Consider the following 21695-nt stretch of genomic DNA (forward strand, 5'->3'; position numbering starts at 1 on the left):
ATTTCACATTTCCTAAGTAGTACTGACATGGAAGAAAGAACTTAAGCAAAAAACAGAAGAAGAAAATTATTCAACTGAACACTGCCTTGCAATGTAATTCAGGTAGTTCTGAAGTACAAAAACTCAAGCCCTGTGTAAAATACCACTTAAGATTAAATCTAAGCCAGGCTTACATCTCTAATTCTAGCTACTCACGAGGTAGAAATCAGGAGGATTGTGGTTTGAAGCCAGCCAGGGCAAATCATTGACACAAGACCCTATCTTGAAAAAACCCTTCACAAAAAGAGGGGCTGGTGGAGTGGCTCGAGGTAAAGGTCCTGAGTTCAAGCCTCAATTCAGCCAAAAAATAAAATAAAATAAAAAACCAGAATTTCCTTAGGGAATTTTAACATCCTAATGTTAAATACAGTAGAAATCTGTTTAGCCAGTATGATATTACTGTATTCATGTCAATCTTCTCCAGGACAATTACAGTAAAAATAAACAGTGTTCCAAGAATAGCAACTCTTCCCAATCAGTCCCCAACGCTGTGTTTCCGGTGCCATTGTCTCTAAATGCACACAGGTAAGCCTGAGCTAGTGAGCTACCAACTATTTCTCAAATAAGCCCTGCTTATTCTGCCCCGCTGCCTTCACACCTGCTTGTCTCTAGCTGGCATATGAACACTCAGTCAGACTGCCTCAAGTATCTTTGCTTTGTGCTACCTTACCTTCCCCAACATCCTGAGACAATGTTAATAATGACCTTTTTTTTTTTTTGCTATTATTGTAATTATTGCATGTAAATGTTGTATTATAATTTACTTATTTATAAATCAGTCTCTTCTTCCATAGGGAAATAGAAAACAACAAACCAAAACTTTTCTGTACCCGGGAGTTCAGAAGTAGGTAAAAAAAAAAAAAAAGTAAATATGCGATACCATGTGTTTTAAATAGGCACTACATAAACAGAAAGGACTGTTTGTTCTTTAGGGCTTTAAAGAATAAAGAATCTTAGGAACAGAAGTTAGAAGGATATGATAGAGGTAGGGCAAGGCAACAGAGAGGAAAAGCAATGGATAAGAGACTGAGAACAGAATGGTCTGGATTCAGAAGAGTAAAAGGGAAGTTGAAGAAACAAAGCTGTGGAAGATAGGATAGAGAATGTTAAAGGCATGATATACCAGGCTAAGACTCTGGGTATTTATCTTCCTATAGCCATTTGAAACCAGAGGAATTTTGGGGGAAGAGGAGAGTGACATGAATGTTTTTTATTTTTGTAAAGTCTGGCAATGAAAAAGATGATGAATTAGAACCAGAAAAGGCAGGTGAAAAGGGAGCAATTAGGAGGATGTTGTGGGAACTAAACTGGGAAATGGGAATGGAGCACTAGAAGCAAAAGAACCTGACTAATAACTGAAGAGGGATAGGAAGAGTTAAGAATGACTATATGATTGTATGAATGATTATATAGTTTCTTCTGGTTTATATGAGTAGATCGTGACTTCATTAACCAAGGCAGAGACTACAAATTGGAGAAGATAATAAATTAAGAGGACTTCAAGGAACACCCTTTTCTTATGAGGTAACTAGATGGGAGATGAAAGTATGTTTGACTTCAATAAAGAGACTGAGATTGTCATATACATTTGATCCATGAGAACAAATGTAGTTATCCAAGGACAGCAAATACAGGGAGAAAGAAAGAGTGAAGAATAGAACCCTGGGAAACACTGACATGTGGGAGTAAACTGGGCAAAAATGTGCACTGGGCACACAGGAAAGAGGGGAAAGCAGAGGAACATCAGGAAGGCTGAGGTAACTCCTAAAGGGAACAAAAGAGCAAGTGAAATGCAAAAGAAAGGTTAAATAGAATGAAGAATACAAAATGAAGCTAAATTAGTTGTAATTAAAATGGCACTGCTGACAATTGCACAATATGAATGACCTAATGTCGCTGAACTGTATACTTTTTAGAAATAGTTAATACTGTGAGTTTTATATGTCATTTCAACTTTTTTGTTGGTGGTTGTTTTGCTTTTTATTTATTTAGGTTTCTTGTTATGGTGGACTTTGAGACAGGGCCTGGGTTACATAGCCCAGGCTGGTTCTCAACTCATGATCCTCCTGCCTCAGTTTCTTAAGTGCTGGGATTATATGAATATACTTTCATGCCTCGCTTCATCATATTTTTTAAGTCACTGGACTAAGAAGCTCCAAGTTCTCTTTCTGTACAAACACAATAAAAACAAACAACAAAAAAACCCAAATAGGAGTTATCTGAAACAACTGTGTAGGAGCCCTGGAAAACTAAGGTTTCAGGCAAACATCAAAGTCCAATCAAGTAAAAGTCATCTTCAATATAGCACAAAAGCTTTGTGGCAACTTACTTGCTTTTGTCCCATTCCATCCCTGGGCAAGAACAGTCTCAGCACTGAGCAGCCAGCAGACTGGTTTCCATTCCCCCAAACCTGAGCCCAAGGGAATAGAGTAGAACTACAAGGTGTTGTCCATTCTATTCATCTGGGAGATACCTAAGGGACTAAAAGGCCATCATCTGTTTCATGATTTGGAATACAGGCAGGAAAGCAGCAGGCACTGTTCATAAAAGCTACAAGGAAAGCTACTCAAACCCTGAGGCAAGAAATTAGAAAAAGGCGATGGGGGGACTTCAAATACAACTATAATAGCCTTCTAGAGCCACAGGAGAAGTTTGTGTAGATTCTAGGGAAATTTTTGATCATTCAAAAGTAGTCATGTACTTAGAGGAATTTAGCAAGCCACAAGCATGTCTAAAAGAAAATCCTGAAATGGCCCTACTCTGTCACCTAAGGCTGAAACTAGGAGGAAGCCTAGCTAAGTGGTAAAGAAATGCCGCAGCACAGAGCAAATCTGCCTCTGAGAGAGGAGTTTCTCTTTGTTTTTTGTGAGGCTTTGTGTGTGTGTGTGTGGGGGGGTGGTAATAACTGGAATTTGAACTCAGGGTCTCACACTTGCTAGGCAGGCTCTCTACCACTTAAACCACACCACCAGCCCTTTTTGCTTTAGTTATTTTTCAGGTAGGGTCTCATGTTTTTTGCCCTGGCTGGCCTGGACTATGATCCTCCTATTTAGGCTTCCTGCAAGGCTGGGATGACAGGCCCATGCCACTACACCCACATTTTTTGTTGTTGAGATGGTGTCTCACTAACTTTTTGCCCAGGCTGATCCTCCATTGTCTCCATCTCTGCCTTGTGAGTAGTTAGAATTACAGGCATGAGCCACTGTGCCCAGCTTACAACGCTTTTTATGATGTATGTTTGTGCATCCCAAATTAAAGGAAACTTGTCCAAACATTAGCTGAATACAAGTTAGAAGAACAGAGACTTCAGTAATCACCAGCACCAAGGAACAATGTTTGCAAAAATAATTTGGAAAACTCTCACATGACTACTACAGCCACCAACAAAACAAACGAACAAAAACACCAACAAACTCTAGAATACAAAGAAATCTTCTTCCAAACGTCACAGTTAAATGGCTAGTTCTCAATTTAAAAAACTTACAATATACAACAAGAAACAGAAAAACATAGCTTATTCAGAGGAAAAAATAAAATGAACAGAAATTATCCCTAAGGAAGCATACACATTGGATTTACAACACAAAGACACTAAAACCTATCTTAAACTATAACTGGGCATGGTAGTGTATACCTATAGTTCCAGCACGTGGGAGGCTGAGGCAGTAGGATTACAAGTCAGCCCAAATTCCATTTTAACAAAAAACACCATTAAAGAAGGAAAGTGAAATAAAAACATTTAAAACAAACAAACAAAAACAACAACAAAAACAGAGACTGATAAGGTGCAGTGGCTCACACCCAGAATCCCACCTACTCAACCAACAAGCCAAGCATGATGGCATACATCTGTCATCCTAATTATGTGGAAGGCATAGGTAGGAGGATCATGGTCCAAGGCCAGTCAAGGGAAAAAGTGTGAAACCCCATCTGAAAAAAAAACCTAAAAAGCAAAAAAATTAAAAGGGGAGGTTTGGGTGTTGCTCAAATGGTAGAGCACTTAGCTACCAAGCATGAGGCCCTGAGTTCAATCTCTAGTATCACCAAGAAAAACTATATATACATACACACACATATATATACATACATATATATGGATTATACATAATAAATAAAACATGTGGATTGTATGTATTATGTAATATGTATAATATATATGTGTATGTATGTATATACACACATGTACACACATACATACTCATGGGGGGGGTTAAACTCTCTAATCAAAAGACAAATTGGTTGGGAACAGTGGCTCATGCCTGTAATTCCAGCCACTCAGGAGACAGAGATCAAGAAGCCACTGGTTCCAGGCCACCCTGAGAAAAAAATTAGCAAGACCTCCATCTCAACAAAGAAGCTGGGTATGATGACACACACCTGTAATCCCAGGCAAAAAATTCAAGATACTATCTGAAAAACAACTAAAGCAAAAAGGGCTGGGAGCATGGCTGAAGTGGTAAAGGCCCTGAGTTCAAACCTCAGTACTGCCAAAAATAGAAAAATGTGGAAGAAATTAACTTTACCCAAATTTAAGACATCATATAGCTGTAATAATAAAGACAGTGTGCTACTCATAGAGGGAGAGACACAGAGCTATGGAACAGAATAGAGAACACAAAATAGGCCAAAACAAGTACAGTCAAATGATTTTTGACAAAGTAGAAAAGTGATTCAATGGAGTACCTTCCTCTTTTCATTAAATGGCTCTGGGCCAATTATAGATCCACAGGAAAAAAATGAACTTCAACCTAAATCTCACAAATTATAGAAAAGTTAGACTGCTCACTGATTTAAATGTTAAAAACAAAACTTTTGGGAAAAAATAGGGTAAAATCTTTGAGACCTAAAGCCTAATGAAGACTTACTAGCCATACCATAAAAAATATGATCTGGCTGGGCACAGTGGCCAGGCTCTCCCGGCTACTCAAGCAAGAGGCAGAGCTCAGGAGGATCACTGTTCCAGAACAGCCAAGGCAAAAAGTTAGAGAGACCCATCTCAACAAAAAAGTTGAGTAGGGTGTTGTGTACCTGTCATCCCAGCTATACGGGAGGCATAAATAGGAGAATTGCGGTCCACATCTATCTGGGCAAAAACACAAGACCTTATCTGAAAAAAACTAAAGCATAAGGACAGGAACATGGCTCAAGTAGTAGAGTGCTCCCTAGCAAGTGTGAGACCAAGTTCAAACCCTACTACCACCAAAAAAAAAAAAAAAAAAAAAAAAATCCAGTCTCATGTATTTCATTATAGAAGCACAAACAGACCAAGACACATTTTTTTTAAAAAAGCTATATTGTATGTTAATATGAGTAACATTTTTATTAACACTTTTTTCAGGGCACAGGGTACAACTCAATGGAGGAGCACTTGCTTAGCTTTTATGAGGCCTTGGGTTTGATCCCTAGCAGCACACACACAAATATACAAACCAAAACATTTTTCATTGGACCTTTCATTCTTACAAATTTCTTTTAGTGTCCAGCTTAACAGAAGACAGATTGGACTCTCCTATCTACTTCTGCATTCAACTTGCTGTAAAACATTGTCTTGGTTGAAGTATGAAAATTGTTGAAAAAGAAGAGTATTGTAATAGCCCTTTCAGATAATTATGGAAACTCTTTGTTACTACATCAAACTTGACAAGTGGTGTTTCTTAAAGGTTAGAAACAATGTGGAGTCTAAAACTACTCTAATGAACTTTTGCACTCAGTTTTCAACATGAGAATTTACTGGTCCTTCTGAGAGGTGGGGCGGGGACTGAGACCCGGGATATGACCAGCAGGTGGGGTGACTATTATAGCAGTACATTTTATATATATGTATAGAAACGGCACAATGAAACCCACCAAAAACTGTTAAAAAGGAGGTGGGAAGAGAGTAGAAAAGAAAGAGTAATGTAGATGGGGTGAATTTGATAAAAGTACATTTATATGCATGTAGTAAACATCACAATGAAATACCTTTATATAACTAAATTAATACTGTGCATTGATCATTACTGGCTCAATGAATTATGCACCTCTTCCAAATGTTGACACATTTCATCACATAATAAAGAAGAATTATATTTAATAATGCCACTTCCAACCTAACATGGGAAAAGTCTTTAAGGATCAGAAAACTGTTAAGCTCATGGTGATAGACAAAAGTTTCCAACATTCTGATTTTCACCTGATCTCTAATTTAGTAAGTGGCAACAAATATCAGTTGTTTTATAACCATCATACTTTAAAATTCAGTCAACATTTGTCCTTCTCAAGTGATACATTTACGTAAATAAGCCCATGCACAGGCGCATCCTTCACATTCAAACACCGTATTACAATAACAAATGTTTGGCTCCATCTTAGGACCACTAATCCCATCACCAAATACATATCTTTTTCTTTTATTTCCATGTCCAAAAATTTCCCTCACATTTTTTAGTGGTCAATCCCTTTGCTCATCCCAACCACAAAGGGCTGGGGATGTAGCGCCGTAGTACAGTACTTATAGCATGCACAGGGCCCTGGGTTCCATCCCTAGAGGGTTCTACCCCCTGCCCAAAAAAATTCTACCAGTTCAAATTCTCATATGGTAAGGCTGTATAAAGCACAAGAATCTGCATTTGACTCTAATGTGGTTGATCCATGCACTGGCATTTGTAAATCCTTCGCTATTATCACCCCCGAAACAATTATATGACATTACAGCAAAGCAGCATTAAAGGCATCCCCCCCCTTGGTGGTATTTTATTCACAGTCTTTGGCAACTAATTGGAAATATTTATTTTAATGTCAGAAAATACAAGCCATTTCCCAAAATATAAAGAATAAAGGTTGCAGTGGCTCACTTTAGGGGCAAGATCAGGAGTACTGCAGTTCAAGGCCAGCCAGGGCAAAAACTCAGGAAGACCCTTATCTCAACCAATAAAGTGGGGTGTGGTGGTGTTCAACTGTCATCCTAACAATACAAGAGTTGAGAGGCATAAGGAAGAGGATCACAATCTTGGCTCAGGCAAACACTAAAGACCCTATTTGAAAAATAACTAAAGCAAAAAGGGCTCAGGTGGTAGAGCACTTGTCAGCAAGCACAAGGCCCTGAATTCAAACCCCAAGGCCACCAAAAACAAAAAAGATGAACTATCACTACTTGGTTTTTCCTTAATGTTGTTTCCACTTCAGTGCATGTATGTTGTTTGGGATTGTCCAGCATGTCATTTCCCTTTCTCTTGATAAATGAACTATAATTTCTCTCCTTCATGCAACTCTAAGATTCCTAATTAATACAGGTGAAAAGAAAGCCTTGATAATGGGCCCTTCACCTTCAACTCACTAAATTCAAAGCTTACTCCAAGACTACTGTAAGAATGAAATATTCAATAAGAAGGAAGGGATTGAGGTGAATGCTACAATTATAAAACAAGCCCAGTTTTTATTCCAGTAATAATTTAATTATATTTCATTTAATAATAAATACTTAAAACTATAAAAACTATGTGAGGCTAATAACTTCCTTCTCTTCTTCTACTTAAAAGGACTGTAGACGCGATGGGGAATGTGGCCAAATGGGTAACACCAAAAGGGCAGTGAGCAACCTGGAATGGCAGAATAAACTTCTGCAGGTGAAAAAGCCTTGGAGCCTAGCCAGATGAACATGGAACACTGGTGAAAGGGACCAAGAGAGGCAGCCATTTATCATCAGGTTACATTGTTCTTTTCAGACATTTCAAATAGCGCTATGAAAAATGTGGAAAGCTTATCTCATTTAATCTCCATCATCACCCTATGAAGTATATTATATTATTATTAGCTTCCTTTTACAGACTGAGGAAACTGCAGTTTTGGAAAGCTTAAGTGACTTATTTAAGATAAAAGAAGAGAGGGACGGAGGAAAGAGTAATATAATAAACATCTAGAGTATTGTCTGCTCTGCCCCTCTGCTCTCATTTTCCTGGAAACTGCCTGGCCATTCTCACAGCTCTCATGTGACCCTATCCTTCTTATCACAATTGATAAAGATGTGGGCACCTGACTCAGTCATTATCAATGAATTGTTTCTTTCAGATATCTAGACTAAAATTCAAAAATTTGAAGTTAATAGTCAAAGCTAAAGCTGTTTAGATAGAAAGCTTGTGCTCTGGGCAGTTTTTTTCCACATGTGACTAAAACCAGTCTACAAGAGAGAATGATGCCAACATAAAGAAAGAAGGAGTGAATACAGAAGGAGCCTTGATTGTGTCTGAAGCCCAAGTTCAACTGGATCTTCACTTTTAATGAGATCAGTTTTATCTAAATCTGTAATTCCTTCTGGTGTACAAAAATTCAAGTTGATGCTTTCTTTGAGGTCTTATGTTTAGACCTCAAAGAAATTCTCATTTGAGAGGTAAAATTAATACACAAAACAGATGCATACAAGACAACTACATCTGAGTTCTACACTATATGAGATAGATAAATATTATAGGAGTTCAAAAAAAGAAAACAGTATAAAACACAGATCAGATAAATATTATAGGAGTTCAAAAAAAGAAAACAGTATAAAACACAGATGTGATTTATGTTAGCCCACAAAGATGAGAAAATTGGAAAGCAAGACACAGGGGAGAACTCAGGGGAAGAGAAAGGTAAGCCCTGGAAATAAGAGAATAAGGGTAGGAAAGACCAGACAAAATACTACATAAAGCATGAAATGGTGGAAGTAAAAATAAACACATAGCTAGGCTAAGACCACATGACAAAAAGTGCTAAGGTTAAGAAAAAGATACAGTATGGATTATATTAGCAAGCTGCTAGGTTACACCACTAAGCTAAGATTGTTGAGTTGAAAGTTTGCATTTGGGTAAGGCAGCAATAACAGAAAGCAAAGATCAAATTCAAGAAACATTTGAAATAAAGTACCCTATTCTACTTTCCTCCTAAGTTTCCAAGTAGTATTATTATCTATAGTGGAACTTTCATCAAATGTATACTATAAAGTTAAAGCCTGGAGAAAAGTAACTATTAACACCTATCAGTGTATGCAATTATGGCACTGCATGTAAATTATTTCACCTAATTCTCATAATTAAAACCTATGAATCATTACCATGATTCTCATTTTGCAGATTAAATATATCAGGCTCAAATAAGTTAGATAACTTATCCAAGATCACACCACTAAATAAAAAGCTGGCCTGTGGGGTATAATAATTCACGTGGCCAACCCAAAATCCTTTTTCCCAAGGACAAATCATGAAGATATATGATGACAATTATGATGATATTGACAGCTAACATTTACTAAATACCAGGAAGTATACAAAAAGCACTTTATATGCATTATTCCATTTAATATTCTTAACAGTTCTATGAGAAACTATTCTTAATCTTACTTGAAGATGTGTCTGAGTTTTAAAACTGTTAAGAACTTAGGCCAAAGTCTCAAGGCGAATAAGTGGCCAGTGGCTGACCTGGGTGGGATTCAAAATCAGTCTGACTCCAGAACTCATGCTCTTAGCCAATGTACCACATTGCCTCCTTAACTATGAGCCCACAAGATCTAGAACTGAGCAAAGAAAACAGAATTAAGATGGAATGAGTAAATCCTTTAGGGTGGATAATAAAAACTGGAGAGACATTTTCTTTGTCCTACTATCACAGATGTAGTACAATTAAAGTACTCATTGAAAGAAAAATAGAAACATACTTAATTTGTTGATAAGGTTGGAAATTTAAATAAATATCTATCAAAAGATAAGTTAATATGGAGATGATTTCACAGCTAATGAATTTTTTATTATACTCCTAAATAAAAAACAAGGTTCACAGATAAAGGATATTATCTGTCAAAGGTCATATAATTTTTCAATTTACAGTTCCGAGTCAACAGTAGAATTTAAGGCATTGACTCCCAGTTCAGTTTTTCTTTCACTACACAATACCCACATTCTTGGAAATCAGTGTATATATGAATTCTCCCAGGTTGACAGGTACTTGACAAGACAGTTCTGCTTATATAAATTAATCCTCACAACAACAGCATAAAACAGGTATCATCATAGCTTTTCAGAACTGGGATAATTGCTATCACAGGAAATTGTTCAAGCACTAAGGGTTAGTAAATTCTAAAGCCAGAGCTCAATGGTAGTTATCCCTAACTCAAAAATTTATGCTCTTCAATATGATAGTATATACATATGGGAGAGTGAAGGTAAAGAATGGCCCTACTACATAGTAAAAGCTGAAAAGATAAAGACTTGATAACTGGCTTCATGAACTGAACAGACAAGACAAATTAATGGAAATGAACAATAAGTATAGAGATAATCCCAAATATATGTGCAAGTATAATATATATTTTAAAAAGTGGCATCTCAAACCAATAAAGACAGGCATTTTAAAATAAAGGCTCTGGAGATAATATGGATGTCAACATAAAAAGGCTCCCATTAGATACTTGGAAAAGATAAAAATAACATGTATCTGAAAATAATTTCAAATGGATCAGAGATCTAAATGAAAAACTAAAACAGAAGCATTAGAAGAAAATATGAATGAATTTGTTTATAAGCTGGACATGGGAAAACTTCTCTAAGACCCAAAATATTTAAGCAACAAAAGAAAAGAGAGATAAGTTAAATACATTTTAAAACATTCTGTGTGGCAAAAATAATACAGAAGCAAAATCAGACACAACAAATGGCAAACAAGCTGCATTTTACCATAGACAAAGGGCTAAGATCCCTAATATATGAAAAGCTCCTAAAAATGCAGAAGATTAAATAATACTAGACAAAGACTATGGAAAGTTCACAGAAGCTCAAATGGCCCATGAAAATATGAAAGGGTTTCAACCTTACTAAGAAAAAAAAATTAAAATTATACTGAGATACTATTTCTCACCTATCAAAATTCAAAAGTCCTAATATACTGTGGGTGAGAACAGTAGATAACTCTATGTATTACCAATGGAAATAAAATGTAAAAGAGCACCAATCCTAGAAGATGGAGAATACTGCAATACTGAGCAAAACTACATATACTTGTTATCTATGACCATGCAACGTCACTTCCAGGACTCTACTCCAAAGATACCCTGGCAAAAATACGAGCTGACTTATATGAAATGTTACTTACTGATGGCAAAAGATATACACAACATGAATGCCCATCAATATGCGACGGAATAAACAAGTTAACATCCAGAAAATAGAACACTATCCAGCTACAAAAAGGAAAAGAAGAAGTTCTACATTTCAGGGTTTGCTATATGCTACTTTTTGTGTCAGAACAGTATAGAAATATTAATGTAAATTTATATACATACCTATGTATGCATATGTGTATGTATTTACCTTTATTTGTTAAGAAGAAATGTTGGAATACCTTAACTTAAAAAACAGAAAATGGGAAAAGGAAAAGAATAGGGTGGAAATCTTCTGATTGTATCTTTAATAGTTTCCACTTTTAAGCCACATAAATGTTGTACATACACAAAAGTAAAATTAAATAAAAAAAATCAATTTCTAAATATTAAAAAGAAATGGAAATGAAATAGCCTGACTGATATCGTCAGTGAACTAATAATTATTAAGTATTTTTTTTCAAAAATATCATAGCTGTATTGACTGAACGGGGACAAGAAACAATTTCAGTGTAGCAATGAATATTCAGAACATGATGCCTTGTCAAAAAGAAAGTTTCTGGAGAAATGCCTGATTTCCAAGTCTGGGACAAGCAAAGTACAAGACCCGCCTGAGCATCTTATTGTAGCAAAAATAAGGAAGCTCTATTAAGAGGCGGCTCCTCTTAGTCAAAAATAGAGGACAAACAGAATATTGGCAAGGATGACAAAATTAGCTGAAGTACACCAAAAATGTTTTCTAAATGCTTCCACAATGATTCCAAAAATATAAAACAAAACCAACAAACAAATAAATACTGGCTATATCTTGTTCACTGCTCTTTAGAACAGAGTAGAAGACATTTCTGGCTCCCTTAAACCAACTGCCAGATCAACATACTTAAAACCTGTCAGCCCTCTCCCATAAAGTTACCCTCCCTAGTCACTCACATTCCTTGTCCCATTAGGCCCAGAGATGACAGCAGTAGCCTTCCCCATAGTCCCAGGGGCACTGTACTAGGCCCACTAAGTTTCCTTAAATACTATCTATACCTTTGCAAATACTCCTTTTCTTAAACTTCCCTCAAATTACCCAGTTTGATTGTGCCAAGTCTTATCACAGTAAGGCTCCAAAATACCTTCCTCTGCAAAGTAGCAATTAAAAATGAAGCACTGATCCTACATATAATGAACTGCATTTCAAGGTAAACAGTCCTGGATGGTGAGTCAAAGTTCTTTCTGCAGAAGAATTAGCTAATAAATGTGAAAGGAATTACTTTGTTATCCCCAATAAAATAAATGTCTATTCAGCTAAAAATCTCAATGGATAGAATCATTAAGTGAAAGCTAATAATAACTTTACAACATTATCAAAGGCTGTTGCCACCTGAACAAAATAAACAACCTTAACATCACTAAGGCTGGGGCCAGACAGACATATGCCTCTTGATGTGAAAAAAATAAAACCATACATACACTGTCTATGAAGTATTTTACTAAAAATTTCAAAACGATTAAATCATTAAATCAACATTTTACACCTATCAACTTATACAGGAAATATAAAGGGTACAGGAACAAGTTAAATAACAATGAAGCAAAAAGAAAAATCCAGAAGGTAAAATAATGTACGGTATCACTGACCCAGTAGTCTCTTCAACAAGACATTAAGGGAGGGGTGAGAAGTTGAAGTAATGAAACTTCTCTATAGTTAAAACACTTAAAAGACCCCCCACAACCCTAAAAATGGTAACATGCATGCAGACTTTGTACAGATCTAGACTTTAATGAATCAACTGTTTACAGAAGATGGACCGAGTGCTGTGGTTTAGGCCTGTAATCCCAGCTACACAGGACGCGTAAGTAGGAATATCATGGTCCAGGACAAAAAACGCACAAGACTATCTGAAAAATAACTAAAGCCAAAAGGGCTGAGGGCGTGGCTGAAGTGGCACACCACTGCCTAGCAAGCATAAGATCCTGAGTTCAAACCTCAGTACCCACTCCTATTCAATACAGTACTGGAATTCCAAGCCCAAAGAGTAAAGCAAGAGGAAGAAATAAAAGGGATCTGAATAGGGTAGAAAAAAGTCAAGTTATCCCTATTTGTAGATGATATGATCTTATACCTAAAGACCGTAAAAACCCCACCAAAAAACTAAGGTCTCATAAACACTTTCAAAAACCAAAAGTAGGATACAAAAATCAGTAGCTTTTCTAAACAACAACAATGAATAGGCAGAGAAAGAAATCAAGGAAATAATCCCACTCACAATAGCTCCTAAAAAAACAAAATACCTAGGAATAAGTCTAACTAAGGAGGTAAACGACCTCTACAATGAAAACTACACAAAACACTGAAGAAAGTAACCCAGGAAGATACTAGAAGATAAAAATACCTCCCATGTTCATGAATTGACAGGATCAAAACTGTGAAAATGGTTATACTATTGAAAGTAACATATAGATTCAATGCAATCCCCATAAAAATTCCAATGTCATTTTTCACAGAAACAGAAAAATCAATCCTAAAGTTCACCTTGAAGCACAAAAGACCTCAAATAGCCAAAGCAACCCTGAGCAAAAAGAGCAAAGCTGGAGGTATCACAATACCAGACTTCAAACTATAGTACAGAGCCATAGTAATAAAAATAGCATGGTACTGGCACACATAGACCAATAGAATAGACGACCCAGAAATAAGCCCACACAGTCACAACCAGCTGATTTTTGACAAAGGTGCCAAAAACAGACATTAGAGAAAAGACCACTTCAACAAATGGTGCTGGGAAAACTGGATATTCTACATGTGACTGAAACTAGATCCCTGTCTCTTGCCCTGTACAAAAATCAATTAATGGATTTAATTTTAAATTAATATTAAATAATAAAAATTAAATAATTTTAAATTAATATTAAAATCAAAGGGGATCAAAGACCAAAAACTTTTAAACTCCTATAGGAAAACACTGCAAGATACAGTCACTGGAAACAACTTCCTGAACAGGACTCTAATAGCTCAGCACAAAAAAGCAAGAACTGACAAGTGGGACTGCATCAATCTAAAAAGCTCCTGCACAGCAAAGGGTAACATTTACTAGAATGAACAGACAGCCCACAGACTGTGAGAAAATCTCTTGCCAGCTATTTATCTGACAAAGGATTAATAACCAGAATATACAAGGAGATCAAAAAACTAAATGCCAAAAGAACCAACAACCCAATTAATGGGCAAATGAATTGAACAGACGCTTCTTGAAAGAAGCACAAATGGCCAAAAAATAGATCAAGAAATGTTTAACATTCCTAGCTGTAAAGAAAACGCAAATCAAAACACTGAGATTTCAGTCAGAATGGGTATCATCAAGAACACAAATGATGGCAAATGCCGGTAAGGATGCAGAGGGAAAAGGAATATATAATGTTGGTGGGAATGTAAATTAGTGCAGTCACTATGGAAACTGTATGGAGGTTTAAAATGAACCATCACATGATCCAGAATACAACTCTTGGGCATATATCTGAAGGAATGTAAGTCAGGATACAATACAGATACCTGCACACCCATGTTCACTGCAGCACTATGCACAATAGCCAAGCTACATGTCCTTCAAGTGATGAATGCATAAAGAAAACATGGCATATATACACACTGGAGTATTATCTAGCCATAAAGAATGAAATCATACCATTTGCAAGAAAATGGATGGAACTGGAAATCATGTTACAGTGAAATAAGCCAGGTTCGGAAGGACAAAAGTCATGTTTTCTCTCATATGTGGAATCCAGACCTAAAAAATATATACACACCTATACATATGTATACATATAAAACATGGGGGAGAAGAGAATGATGGGGGAAATCATATTGAAATATATTTTGTCAATATATGAAGATGGCATAAGGAAACCCAATGAAAGCTGCTGAAAAATGTGGGAGGAGGGATGGGGAAAAGAGATCAATAGAAGGAGTTAGTCTGATCCAAGTACAATGTATGCTTATGTGACACAGTGAAACCCCTTTGTACAATTAATATATACTAATTTTTTTAAATGCACTATTTAAACACTTGGAAACATGACTATAAACTGGAAATTAATGATACTAACGAACTTTTAATTTTGTTAGTCATGATAATGGCCACTGTGCTTATATAAGAAAATATCCGTTTCTTTTCTTAAGAGATACTTATTAAAGTATGTTAAGGGTGAAATGACAATATCTAGAATTTAATATATTTTCATAAGAAAAAATGAATGATGGGTGAGTCAAGTGTGACAATTTTGAAAAGTGCAATAGGGGTTCACTATCCTACTTTTGTGTATGTTTTAAACTTTTCATTATAAAATTACCAAACAAACAAAACAAAAGAAATCCATGCTTTTTCCCACTATAACCACAGTTTCAAGCTTGAGTGTTTGTGCCTAGAATCCATATCTCATGTGGAATCCCAAGACTCATCCCAAAAAATTCTTATTTTGTTTGTCTGGGCATGGGCCCAAATTCCACTTTTGAAAACTTCTTCAAGTGAATCTGATACTGACAATCTACAGACTCAAATGTGAAAATTATACACTTAGATCGCTTTACCACAAGTCTTTAAATATACCCCAAACCTTAAAGGAAAGGCATGATCATATATCTCTTACTCCTGTTAAGCTGTACCCTACCCCTATCTTAGGGTGATAGACATTTAATTAATCCTTTTCCTGAGGTTATGAATTCCATGAAAGCAGTGCCCGTGTTTGTTTTTACTCACAATGGTGTCACCACTGCCTTTCAGAGTTCACAACACACAGTATAGACCTAAAATGTATAGTATACACCAAATAAACATTAGTTGAACGAATGAATAACAGCACACTGCCTATCAGAGTTCACAGCACACAGTATACACCAAATAAACATTAGTTGAATGAATGAATAACTGTGAAGAGAAAAAAAAGATAACATGATCCACCATTTCAAAATTAGTTCCAAATAATCTGAGAAAAAAATTCAATTTCTTGCCAAAAGTTATAGGAAATATGGCTCAATTAAAGAAGGGAACAGGTTAGATCTTTCAATATATAACACAAGTATATGATAACTTCCTTTTCTCAGACATTAGAGTTTAGATCTTAACTTGAGTACCTAGCTTCCTACCAACTATATAGGAACTATAATAAAAATGTACTCTGTATTTCACAATCCCAAATAGGTAGGGAAGGGACATCACAAAAGTAAACTAAATGTACAATTTTAATGGAGATACAAATGAGTATATTAATTACCATTTTCTCTGTTCAAAAAATATAAACCCCTACAGTTAAAATAAGTGCCAAATATAAGTTAGTTTAGGAACTAGTTTCAAAACCACCACAAACCAAAGATGGCTCATAGTCTTATATTTCTACTCCAACATAAGTTAACGTTCAAATTCTATTTCTTAAATAATAAAACAATGACAACTTTTAAAGTGTTTAATTGAAGACTCGAAATTTTTAGAGACACAAAGGACATCAGTAAATACCTGACCCAACTCTTCATTCTACAAATGGGGAAACTGAAGCCCAGATTAAAAAAAAAACTTATTTTGTCAGAGAGCGAATAGCAAAGCAAGGCTTCAGAAATGCTTTGAATTTCCAGTGCAAAGTTCTTTCACTACATGATGCTAGTAGCAGATCTTAAAAAATACGTATTTCCCATTGTGAGTTGCAGTACTAAGTGTACATATTCTTATACGCATGATGTGCAATAGCTATGCTGTGGACTTCCTTTCTGCTGGAAATGGGAAAGTGGAACTATTGCATTATTTTTAGCAGAACTCTACACATAATATTTTCCGATATGTGGGCATTTCTGTTATTCACAATAGAATCTGTAGTTTTCACTAAATATCCGTAAAACCAAAACTTATAAATGAGATAAAACTATGTTGTGAGGTTATACAAAGTCTAATCTAAAACTGAGAATTTATAAATTTTATACACAGTTCCTTCTGGATAAAAACATTTTTGCCTTGAGATTAATGAATGACCCAACTCATATCTGAGCCACCTCTCTAAACACCCACTGGGTGCCTGTAGTGCAAAAGGGCCTGTTTACAGAACACACACTGAAAGTATTAAGACACACACAGAAAGAGAACATGACAACTAAATCTTAACACATTAGCTCCCAGTTGCTTTCTGTATCAATCCAAACCCTTGGCACAAAGTAGGTATGTTATAAATGAAAAACTGGTCTCCAAAAACCCCTCCCCATCCTACTGAATCCATCTAAATGTCTGCATTTTCAGTTATAATTGACTTGGGTACTTCAATAAAGCACATCTGGATTATGAATTGATGGGTATGCCTTGAAGTATCAAAGTAAGTTACTCTGCACCTATAGAAAACAATGTATCAGTAATACTACAAATATGACAATAATGGTCACCAATTACCAAATGCTTACTAAACACCATATGCTGTAATTGTTTTGCCAATGTTATTTAATTCTTACAACATCTAACAATATAACTCCCCTATTTTCCTGCCAAGATCAAACAAACTTTGAGAGATTAAAATAGCTCATCTAAAATCCTTCAGCACATGCATGTGCCAAAGCCTATATTTGAATCCAAGTTTAGCCCCTACATAACGCTTTACTGTGAATAAGTGAATTAAGAGTCTAATTTGGGCTGGTGGAATGACTCAGGTGGAAGAGCACCTGCCTAGTAAGTATGAGGCTCTGAGTTCAAAATCCCAGTACTGCCAAGAGTTTAATTTGTTTTTCCATTCTCACAATATACTAACATGAAAACAGTCAGGTCTAAGCAGGGCATGCTCCTCTAGTCCCAGGTACTTGGGAGAATGGCGCAAAAGGTTCACCTACCAATCATATTTCCACCAGCTACAAGTAATCTTAAAAGGTCAATCTTTTCAAGACAAGATTAGACAGACACTTACCAGGGATTTTCCAGCTACATTATTCTATAACTGCATTATTTTATAACATTAATCATTACTATCCCAACAAAAAAGGTGCTTGTGCCAAGAGCTGGTAGCACATGCCTGTAATCCTAGCTACTTGGAAGGCTGAGATCAGGAGGATCACAGTTCGAGGCCAGCCTAGGCAAATAGTTTGAGACCCCATCTCCAAAATAAAGAGCAAAATGCACTGGAGATGTGGCTTAAGTGGGAGAGCACCTGCTTTGCAAGCATGAAGCCTGAGTTCAAACTTCAGACCCAGTGTTTGTGAGCAAAGTTAGGTTTAAAAAGACATTTGCCAGCAAACTGTTCTAAAACCAAAAGTTTCGGAAATTTCTGTTACTGAAAAGTAGATGTAGTAAAAGAAGTGAAAAATAATTTTATCTTATCGAAATTACAAAAAAACTAGAACTGGAGTATTGCGCATAGTACATAACACATACTCAATAATTATTAAATAAATCAATAAAGGTAAAAATAATTTAGAGAAAAGGCAACCAAGGTGAAAGAGGTTATTAAACCTACAAGAGTGGTCCAAAGTCCTAACAGGGGACATTAAGAATAGACTCACTCCAAAAAAAAAATAAGAAAAAAAAACAAAGTGACCTTATGGGTCATTCTGAATGGCAAAATAAGTGAATGAATGAATGCTAGGTGATAAACAAAATATTATACGAAGATAATTCATGTTAGACATTACAAAACTGGAAAAGGGATTTTTGTCTCCAAAAAAATACAATCTTTATACTTGATAAAGTTAGTGATATGGTAATAAAATTTCAATAACAGCTATCAATAAATAGTTATGGAACTACACAGAAACAAGAACCAGGACTGCAAGGTTACAAGGAAGGAAAGTAATCAAATCTATCCACTGACTAGTGTTTTTTCAAAATGTTCATTTAAAAGCTTTTGGGCTCCGTAAGTCATCCTAACTCTGAAGACCTTGGTCGCTTACTTCTTTGACCTTTCCTCTTTGTTCAACCTGCACCTTTTACCTTTGGTGCTCCCTCTAGGTTCCTCCCTTTATCACCCTATCAGTTCCAACGTGTACCTCCGTGCAAATGATTTCCAAATCATTATCTTTAATTAGCTTCACATCTCCAATAGTCTACAGATTATTTCTTCATAGCTGTCCCACTATCCCCACAAACTCGACAAATGAAAAATTGAATTAATCAGTAGACCAGTTCTTTCCAAGCAATTTCCAAACCTGACTGCTATTTTCACCATTCTTCCTATAATCCAAGCTCAACATTTTTAGTCATCTGCTGATTGCCTCTCTTTGGTTCCCCCTTTTTCTAAACCCTGCCAATCAAGTTCTATCAATTCTTCCTTCCTCATTTTCATGTTCCAATTTTGAGTTTCAATCATTTCTTAACTATTATGGTAATTTAAAAATTCCCAATCTCTCCCAGTCTTTTTTTCCTGCACTAACACATTTTACACACAACTACCAGATTCACCTTCATTCATATGTGACAGTCCTAAACTCCTTAGTCTAGCACTCAAATCCTCCAGATCTAACCCCAATCTATCCTTCCAACTTCATCTTCTTGTTTCCCTTAAACATGTCATAGTGGTCATGTCTCCATCCTCTAGTTACGTTCTCCTCAACTCCTGAAAACTCTCTACCCTATCCATCCATCCATCCATCATAAAGCATGCATTGGCTTGCTCTCAACTAGCAGTAATTTGTTCCCTTCAATTTCCAAGGGGTGTGTGTGTGTGTGTGTGTGTGTGTGTGATACATGATATACAAAGATACATATATATAGATATATATATATATATATCTATATATATATATAAAACATATCATTTGGAATTCAATATATGAACTGTTTTGCTTTGTTTCTGTGTTTGTACATGAAATTAATTCGTTTTCCTAAATATATTGGCCTCTCAAAGAGTTCATAACTTATATTTCCTTTTATCTGTCACATCTCTATCTGTGAGATTCCCACCCAATGAAGCTATACCAAGAGGGGAGAAGACAATAAGGAAAAAACAAAAAAGCTACAAATCCCCCCTGTAACACCACTTCATGAAATAAGGGAACCAAAAAGCAAAACAGAGTTAGAAGTATAACTCAGTAGGAAAGTGCCTTCCTAGCATGTACAAGGCCCTAGGTTTTAGCACTGCAAAATCAACAATAAATCTAAGTTACATGGAAACTGGAAAACAGATGAATTAGACACAGAACACACTAAAGATGTGTTCTAATTCCTTCTATTTCTATCATTCAATAAAATATTTAACATTTATTAAGCATCAATCTTCTTCACTGTTTCTCAATATGAAAAGCATTGATAACGTGGGTGAGGTATTTCAAACACACTACTCACAACACTGACTTCATAGTCAAGGATGCTTAGAATAATTCTGAAAGCTCTAGACAGAAACTTTACACACGGAAAATGCATAAAGGTATTCAGAGTACATGACATGCATGTTGACTTTAAACAATCTAGAATATTTTCAAAATCAGAGTTTTAAATGGTATTTCTCTGAATGGCATTATTCTATTCTCTTAATTCCCAAAACTGTACATATCCAGCATTAAATCACTGAAGGCACTATAAAATCTTGTCCATACACATGCTCTCTGAAACTTCAGAGATTATGTGGATTTGTTTGGACTAAAATAGTATTATTACATGGCTTTTAATTGTTAGCAAAGCGAAAGAAGAAACTCGCTTACAAACAATTTCTAACTATTAGTACTAGGAGGCTCAAACTCCAATTATTACTGATAGTTGTACTATGTCATCAACCAGTGAAGGACTTTTAAAAATAGAATTTCAACTTTTCATGTTATAAGAACTTTTTTAGAATATTTTTATAGTAGTAAAAAGCAGCTGCAACATCTGTGGCACTTCTGCAACCAACAATATTGTGAAAGACGTGAACATTGTGATGACCTATGTATCAGTTATACTGGGCTTTTTACACTTAATTCAACAAGAAGTTCCTTCAGCCTCAAGACACCTATGACATTTTATGTCATCAATCACTTCCTCAATATCTACTTTCCACTGTCACTTCCAAGTCCAAAAACTAACCCCCCAGGAGCTGAAAATCTCTGTGGATAGAAAGCAACCTTTCCAGTATTACTGTCAAACTGATCTGGAAGAGTAATACTCCTAAGATCGCCGTTCAACAAACTACCTACGTAGTAGTAACTAACTGACAGCAAGCAGTTCGTTTATAAGTAGCTTTTGGTGGGGGGAGGGGGCTGCTAAGCTCGGTCAGAACAAGTTCTGAGCAGTTACTACAGAGGCATTCAAGAGGGTTTAAAAGAGGGTCAAACCATGAGATGTTTAGTGGCACTCCGAGATTCTTCGGGAAGTAGAGATCTGGCGATCTCCAAGATGATTAAGCACACCTGAGGCTTTCCTTTTGCAAGCGGAAGGCAGGACACGCAGAACACCATACAAGCAAAAGGGGAACGGGTTGGGGGACTGGGGAGGGGCGCCACTCACCAGCAAACAGTCCGAATTCACTTCCGATTTGGGATCCCGCAGCAGGTTGTCGATTTTTTCAAACCGAGTCTCAAAACTGTCCCCCGTCGACATGTTGCTGCTACTGAATATGACAATACCCTCGGTCCCAGCAC

The 21695-nt window shown here is 36.1% G+C and overlaps 1 protein-coding gene across 2 annotated transcripts in view; it reads right to left on the bottom strand.

Annotated features, from left to right (window-relative positions):
• Positions 1–21695, bottom strand: part of Rock1 (Rho associated coiled-coil containing protein kinase 1) — a 123859-nt gene extending 102164 nt beyond the window's left edge. For both annotated transcript variants that reach the window (XM_020169080.2, XM_020169079.2), the window contains exon 1: positions 21562–21695. In XM_020169080.2, coding sequence (XP_020024669.2) covers positions 21562–21654 — 93 coding nt within the window. In that variant the 5' untranslated portion in view covers positions 21655–21695. The remainder of the gene's footprint in view (positions 1–21561) is intronic.

This window comes from Castor canadensis, chromosome 4 (assembly GCF_047511655.1).
Source record: "Castor canadensis chromosome 4, mCasCan1.hap1v2, whole genome shotgun sequence".
Taxonomy (NCBI): Eukaryota; Metazoa; Chordata; class Mammalia; order Rodentia; family Castoridae; genus Castor; species Castor canadensis.